This window comes from Triticum dicoccoides, chromosome 5B, assembly GCF_002162155.2.
Source record: "Triticum dicoccoides isolate Atlit2015 ecotype Zavitan chromosome 5B, WEW_v2.0, whole genome shotgun sequence".
Lineage (NCBI taxonomy): Eukaryota > Viridiplantae > Streptophyta > Magnoliopsida > Poales > Poaceae > Triticum > Triticum dicoccoides.
The window spans coordinates 545,915,407-545,923,512 of record NC_041389.1 but is presented as its reverse complement, the minus strand read 5'-3'; the positions used below and the strand labels follow the sequence as shown (position 1 = coordinate 545,923,512).

The 8,106-nt window shown below is 45.5% G+C and overlaps 1 protein-coding gene and 1 pseudogene across 1 annotated transcript; one reads left to right on the top strand and one right to left on the bottom strand.

Moving 5' to 3' along the window:
* Positions 1-2: 2 nt before the first annotated feature.
* On the top strand, positions 3-947 carry LOC119310013 (U11/U12 small nuclear ribonucleoprotein 31 kDa protein-like; the record flags this gene model as incomplete). The annotated part of the gene is made up of 1 exon (XM_037585884.1): positions 3-947. A coding segment is annotated over one exon (759 nt), but the record flags the coding sequence as incomplete, so codon positions are not given.
* Positions 948-2,942: 1,995 nt separating this feature from the next.
* LOC119311489 lies at positions 2,943-8,106 on the bottom strand (annotated as a pseudogene).

The following is an 8,106-nucleotide window of genomic DNA, read 5'->3' as shown; positions in this document are numbered from 1 at the left end:
TCCTCTACCGCTACCCGATGCCCTCCTCCTCCGCCGGCGCCCCCTCCAGCGCGCCCGCGCCGGGCGGCCACGGCGGGGGCGGCAGGGGCGGCGGCAGCGGCTCGGGCGGGCTCGCGCCGTCCAAGTCCACGGTGTACGTCTCCAACCTGGACTTCGCGCTCACCAACTCCGACCTGCACACGCTCTTCTCCCGCTTCGGCAAGGTGGCCCGCGTCACGGTCCTCAAGGACCGCGAGTCCCGCCGCAGCAAGGGGGTCGCATTCGTGCTCTTCGTCCGCCGGGAGGACGCCGTGGCGGCGGCCGCCGAGATGCACGGCAAGGTGCTCAACGGCCGCACCCTCGCAGCCTCCATCGCCGAGGACAACGGCCGGGCCGCGCAGTTCATCCGCCGCCGGGAGTACCGCGACAAGTCGCACTGCTACGAGTGCGGCGGGGAGGGCCACCTCTCCTACGAGTGCCCCCGCAACCAGCTCGGGCCCCGCGAGCGGCCGCCTCCCTCTAAGAAGTCGCGCCGCGGGGGCGGGGCTGCTGGTGGCCGTGGCGGCGGCCGCGGAAGCGGGGACGGGCCCTCCTGGCAGTCGGACGAGGACGAGGACGCCGTCGCCGCGGCGTTCGAGGACGACAGGTGGGCGTCGGTGGTGGACACGAGGGGGGAGGAGGAGAAGGCGGCCGAGAAGGAGGGCAGGGCCAAGGCCAAGGCGGCGAGGAAGGAGAAGCGGAAAGGCTACTTCAGCGACGAGAGCGACGAGGACGATGACTGAGCTTCAGCGTATGCTTCTAGCGTGCTGCTTCTAAGATAGTGTCTGTATTCTAAGATAAATGTTCCTAGAAATTTTATGAGTTGGTCAATGAATAATTTCTTGTTGCAAACCTGGTCTCATTTTGTCCGTGCCGTGTTATTATGCTTATTACGCTTATCAGGTAGTATGAACAATTTCCCTGGTTTACTTTGTCATCGCTCATAGTGAACACACTTGCATTGTTCTGTTTAGGGTTATAGAGAGTGTAGATCGATGAGCTATCGGCCTACTGTTAGTGTCCTCATTACAGCGTTTTTTGATAGTTTGCTGCTTGTTGCTTGTGGCAAACTATAAGGGGTTGCTACCTGTGTGTACTTGGTGAACCCCATGTGATATGCATTCCCCAGCAACCTTAATTTGTTCTGTTCAATCTGTGTGTTGTGAACTCTTTTCCCTGATCATATATAGCATTAAGAACTATTTGCAGCAATAAGCTATAGCGCTAAGACTCAAATAATCTAAGAAACATAGAGGCAGAATTATATATAAATTTTTGTTAGCACCATAGCATGCAGCATGGAGACACATTTAAGCTCATTCTTCAATTCTAGTTATATTTGGTATATCTCTTTAGTTTAAGAAGCAAATGTACATTCGGTCCGCCAAAGTCATACTAATCAGCAGTTGATGAAAAACAGTTTGTGTCCTTACATAATCTTGTCTGTTGCCCATTCTTGATGGTTGTAGTTGATCACACTGGTGTTTTTATTGATAATTGCGTTTCTGCTGTCCATTTTGATATCTGTCCTGGAACGTTCTGCCTTTCATTTCGATACTGATGTTCTGAGATCCATGTAGATGCACCTGAATGCCAACATACGTCCAGACTGGGTTGTTCCTTGTGGTTTCAAGGCAGTTGGCTCGCAGGCTTACGCCTGGCAAATTATACCATAGGGAATTCGACACCATCATCAATGGCTAAGTCCTTGGCTACAATGGGGGCACTTGAGGGCACTCTGTTATTCTGCTCGATGTATTATTGACACTTGGATGTGACATCATCTCGTGCTGTCATGCTGCTAACTTGTGAAGACAAGCATCCTGTTTTCAAGGAATCAATGATTTGGCACCTTTTGCATTGAAGATGACTTGATGTTGAGTCTGATGGAAATATTGAGAATAAGGGCAGGCCACATCCATTCTATGGTCCCTGACCCTTGGTTCCGTGGCATCTAATTTGACAGGCAACTCTCTGTTGTCAGAAAGGATCTGTAGATATCCTCATCTGGAGGAGCTTAACTTAAACATCTGAAATTTTTAAGGATGGCTTCCAGCTGTCCTTCACTTGGGATTTGATGATCTCTTGGGATTTGCAACGGATGTCTGTCACAAACATCAGAGGGTGGGTAACAAAAGTTTAACATGTCTTGGGGTGATATCCTTGAAGGCATGAGGAGATGGCTAAACAATCAGTGACAAATCCAGCAGAGAAGTAAATCGTAGTCTTCTTTTTTGGAAGCAATCTTACTCATTTAAATGTTTGCTACTTATGTAGTAATAGTTGCATACCTTGTACATTTATCATTTGAAACCATCCTCTCAGTTCTGGAATACATTCATCGTCTCAGTTATAGAATACATCTATCAATTGCCGCATTTGAGATATACTACCTCTGTACACTAATGTAAGACGTTTACATTAATGTACAGAGGGAGTACATGATATGATACGGTATGATGTACTGTCTGTTGTTTGGCCTTGTTGGTAGACTATGTAGAGGTATATTTCTAAACTGGATAGTTTTTCAGTGAACATAGGCCTTTAGATCTGTGTTCCATGTACCAAATGTAGCTGTGACATACTTCTCTTCTTTGTATTTGTTATTGCTCTGTTATTGTTCATCTACTCATGTTTCTACTATGTTTCATCTTGTAAGCCGAATAGTTTGCTGGTTGTTGTCTAGTCTGTGTCATCAGCAAGGGCAAACTGAAAAGTATCCATTCTCATCCTCCACATAGATTTTAAAATTACTCATCAATCGTTACAAATGCACATGTTTACCTATTAGCATGAACTGAAATTAATTGGTGTTAGTTGCATTTTAGGCATATTAACAGAATACCGTATCTCATGTTCAAAGTTGTTTGAGCGGTGATATAATTCAATCTGCATACTGACATTTGACGATACAGTCACCACTCACCAAACTGAAAGCTTCTTAAATAAAACACTGTCTACGGCAACAAACAGTCTTTGCAAAGAGACAGTTCTGTGATACGAGTGTACCATACATATTTAGTTTTATAAGGACAAAAAAATTGAAGAAAGTACCCTATCCTCCAATATCTAGAACTAATCCAAAATAATTACTGCAGAATTTTTGTTACAAAAATAGAGCTTCATGTCCATTGAATGATAAAACACACTGAACACTGAAAGCCTTGGTGCTGGTCACTTGGGTGAGGCATTGAATGGCGTCATATCCTCAGTTGATCAATAATCAGACAAAGCCATTGGGGATTATTGCACATCAACATTCCAAGAACCAAAATATATCTTGAGCAAACCTTATTCAGAGATATCCAACCCTATCAACACAATCAAGTTGGACTGTCATTCAGAGTTTGTGGTACATCAGTGAGAGTATTTACAGGTCAATGCATGCTTACTTCAGTGTATTCTAATACTTGAAACTGGCTTTAGTGTCATCAGCAGCTCGTAGCCTGAGAATCAAATCAAAGGCTGAGAATCAAATCAAAGGCTAATCCAGCTAGCAGCAAAACTAGAAGCAGTGATGTTACTTGCTACCTAGCATGGACTGCCAATCATGGATTCTGGGCTGTCCTCTGGTAAAACCAAGCACTGCTTCTTCGTAGATTTCTGATTAAATCCCACAAGCTGATGAGGCCTATGATGTCTTCATGACAAACCAGTGTGACCAATAGTGACCCTTGCCTCCGGAATAGGAGCTAGATGAACTGAAATTTTGACTGTTTGGAGATTTGCTAGTTTATATACATGAAGGCATTCCTGTAAATCTGCATCGCATGTCATCAAGACCCACTCTAAATCATCATCCAGGTACTTTACAATCAAAAAGCTTGTGTCTACTATACTCAAACGTCTTGCCATCTCCTGCTTCAGTTCTTGAAAACTACACTCAGGCTTCAATCTGAACCTGACCTTTTCTGAGCCAAATGTGGCCTTTATTCTCATACCTGCATCTGCATTCTGTTTTGGGGGTGATGGGCTTCGAGAAGAATGCTGCCCACCTAAAGCCTGTTGGTTCAGATTATGCAACAGATCTGGTGCCTCCTGAACTGGGAAATGTCCTCTTATTGATGCATTTTCTGTTTGCAGAGTCTGGACAGGGCTGTGATTTACAGGATTTCCTGACATAAGCAAATCAACTCCAGCCTGAGGTGGATGCTTTGTTGATCCACCACTGCACGATGACGGGCTTGAATCAGAACTTTGGCTGCATGATGAGTGTGAGTGTGAGGTTGATGGCACATTACTGCTTAGCCTGTGGTGTCGGTGCCCCTCAAAATCAGTAAGATTGCTCTGCTTGTGTGGAGGAACTGTGACGCTTCCTGACAAATTGTTGTCAGATGATACAGAGGTGTTTGTGAGATCCTTGTACAGGGTATTAAGCTGGAAAGCTGTCTCTCCTCCGTGAACTGAATCAATGATCTGCTGCAGCTTTCTTAGAGAATGGTCTACCTTCTTGATCTTTCGTGATGGCCAGCGATTTATACCATGCTGCCTGCATATTCTTTTCAGGGTGGTAGGGCACACTGTAAGAGACAGAAAAGTGTGGTGAGCATGTATCCACCCAAGCTGAATAGAGTTCTTATTTTTCATTGTTTGACAGTAGAAACAAGTAATTGTACATGACAGTACAAGTATTCTTTCACACAAAACGTGTGATCACACCTTGGAGACACAACGTACATATGATGAAATGCTGTCTTCTTTCTATTGTCTGCTAAAAGGAATAGTTTAGCTATGTTTGACTCATGGACTTCACTGCTAGCTGTACTACTAGAAAGCAGCATCGCATGTCAACATGATGAATTTAGAGTCCTATTTTCGTCTGGTATGACCTCCATATGCTCTATCTGTGCGACAGAACACTGCACTGAATAATATCGTCCTCTAATATATAATTGATTGTTTTGTCATGTAAATTTGCCAGCTGCAAACGATGAATGCAAATTTACGAGATACTGATCAGTTCTAGGCTATCTAGTAGATGCTAACTAATTGTAAGGTCGTAAATTTACTTGTTATGGTAGTTCTTGACAGTCGACTATACTGTTGTATACCTGTTTTAGTTCTTATCGTGTTCAGTTTATTGCGATTAATAAAGATTTGCCTTCTTTTCCCCTTCAGGCTAACAGCACAAACACAAAAAAGGTGATAAGAATGTTCATATTTTATTATGAGGTGCATGTGGAGGTTGACTTTCTTGTGGAGACAACACTAAAAAAAAATCACAATGTGGAGACAACATTTTCTTATTGAGCATTCAATTTATCATGCTGGGTCCATGGCTTGTGCCACTATAGATTAATGACTGATGGTATATACTGAAACAGTAAACTATTCATAGCTGAATCTTGCATTTATGTGACGAGTTACGGTTACTAACCTCCAAGGCTCCTTGCTGCATCTTTCAGGCTACCAGCAAAGTACTGCCGAAGAACCGGCAAGCTCACAGTCTTCTCTGTCTTTGTGCGCCTTTTCCCTTTGCTGCCCTGTGCACTTGTCTGAGCACCAGCTGGAGATAGGCCCTGTCCTACAGGTGATAGCATACCATGTATACTTAATTCAGCTAAATCTGATTCTTTTGAAGTCCCTGCTAGACTTGTCCATGATGCCTCCTCTCTATGTTCTGTTGCTTGGTCTCCAAAGGACAACTCTTCAACTTTATTCTTCCCTTGAGGACCAAATGAGAGCTCATTCACTTCCAGCATTGCCTCATCCCCCATCTCCTTGTCTGTAACCACACGTAGAGTTCGGCAAGTACTGCGCATGGTGCCTGACAAGGAGTCCAGCACTGCCTTCTGCTCCTCGAGGGCTTCACAGTTGGTCGGCAGAAAGAACTCTAGCACAAAGTCCGCTGTCCCAGTCCGCGTGCACCTCAGCCGGATTGCCACTGCTCCTTTTAAGTTGAAGATCTTAGCATGGTGGGACAATGGGTACTCCATTTTAGTTGAAGAACCAATGTCTGGTAAGAAGCATGGCTGGTTTGTGGTGAAGGCTTTCCCTACAACCCCTTGCTCATGCAGAAGGTGGTGGTCAGAGCAGGACTCATGGAAGTTCTGCATCTGGGGATCATTGACGTAGCATGCTGCGTCGATGGTGGAGATGCAGTGCCGATAGTTCTCATCGGAGTGCCGGCTGCCCCGTTTCCCTTGTTGAGCACATGTGACCCAGGTCTGAGCTAATGGGAGCTTGTGGGTGACGCAGGCCGCTCTTAGAACTTCTAGTATCTCTGGTAGAGCATCTTTGTAGGAAGCACTGTTGAACTGATTGATAATCAGCAAGAGCAACCATGAAGTCATGAGAAGATATCAGTACCATGATTTCATTTGAAGGTATTTATCTACAATTACTTTTACTGTGAGATAGGGTAGACCCTAGGTAGACAAATTCTTTTTGCATATGCCCTCTGCTTTCATGAAATTACAAATTAGATCTTATACATATAGAGTTGGTTATTTAACCCCCTAGAGGCCTTAACATTGAAGATCAGATCAACTTTCTTCAAGATGGTGGTAATGGTATTGGTTCATCCGACTTGGCTCGATTCACTGAGTCAGCAAGCCAATGAGCCATCTCAGGAGGCCGCCTCCCATAGTGATTAACTTAACTAAAAAAGAAAAAAAAGAAATACTACCATTTTTCTTCCTCTCTTCCTCCTCTATACTCTCTGGTGGGTCCAGCTTTATTTGGTTATCCAACACTGATTGGAATGCCATGTAAGCAGACAACATGGTAATACCGATTTCTGACCACTGCCAGTTTCCAAAGTTTGAGAGGTTAAATAACTGGTTTGTACTAGAGATCTAGACTTTCATAAGAGGGGTAAATGCTTTCACTGGTATGTCCGTATGTGGATATTAAAGGTTCAGTTCTAACGAAATCAAAACGCATAGTATCTTGAGTTTTTTCTTGCTGCCTACCTTTGTGGCGCGAGGAATGTTTGAAACTTCTGTGCTTCTCAGGTTAACTGCCTGCAAAGTGCATTGCCATTAAGAAATGTCAAATCTAGGAAAAAGAACATGACTATTTCCTACTGTAGGCATTGTCATGTGTATTACAGATGACACCAAACGCTCTCTACTTGTTTCAGACCAATGTTTGAAAAGTTTCAGGTTAAGTGAGGCATTAATACCTGGAGGGCACTGCATATATTGTTGATCTCAGAGGTGAAGTTGAGCTTCTGCCTGGTCATGATCAGTTCCATGACACCCAAGCACGAGTAACTTCCCTTCTCAAACACCGGCAGCCCCATCGTCCCATGGACATCCAAATACTGTGCATGGTTTACCCTGGGGTACTCATAGCTGGTGAAGTAGCGAACATCCGGTGACCACTCAGGTAGCTTGCCAATGAACACCCTCCCCGGTAGCCCAATCGGCGAGGACTCCGACGCAACATCTGCAGAGAACTGGTACCGCGTCGACACTTCCCTGAACTGTCTGAGCCTTTCTGAGGTCTCGTCAAGAGTGAATGGCTGCCCGCTCGTTGACAGCACTAACTGCCCTTCACCGCTTTTGATAGGCACCCATAGCTGCACAAGCATGCCGACATCTCTCTGCATCTCCTTTATGTAATCCAGAGCTTGGTCGAGCCTTTCCCGGACGGTGGAAGAGCCTGACTGAATCCACAGGGCGTTGTTTGTACTTGCCGGCATCGTGGTGGTGGTTGTGGCATCTGAGAGGAAGGTGGAGGGAGAAGCGAAAAAGTTGGGTGAGCGAGAAGTGTTGGGAGCCACTTCAAGCCAGGCGTTGTCGCCGGAGAGCAGCTGCTCCAGGAGGTCCAGGTCGCCTTCCGAGGACATGGCGCGCCCCATGGAGATGCCTGGCGGGGCGTCCCCACCTTCCATACAGGTAAAGCTTCCTTCAGAACCTGATCACACAATTTGACACCACAACACTGCATCAGTTTTAGAGCCTGAAAGAAAGATAGAAAGGTGGATAGATAGCCTTGGAACTGAAAGCAGGAGCATGGATGCAAGTCACAATACTTCTCCTCTCCTGCTCGAAACCAAGAAGCGCATCTTGGGTGAACCAAGTATTGGAGGGTGAAGGGGGTCTAGGGAAGATCTTTGTGTCAGATGCGCTCGCGTTTGTG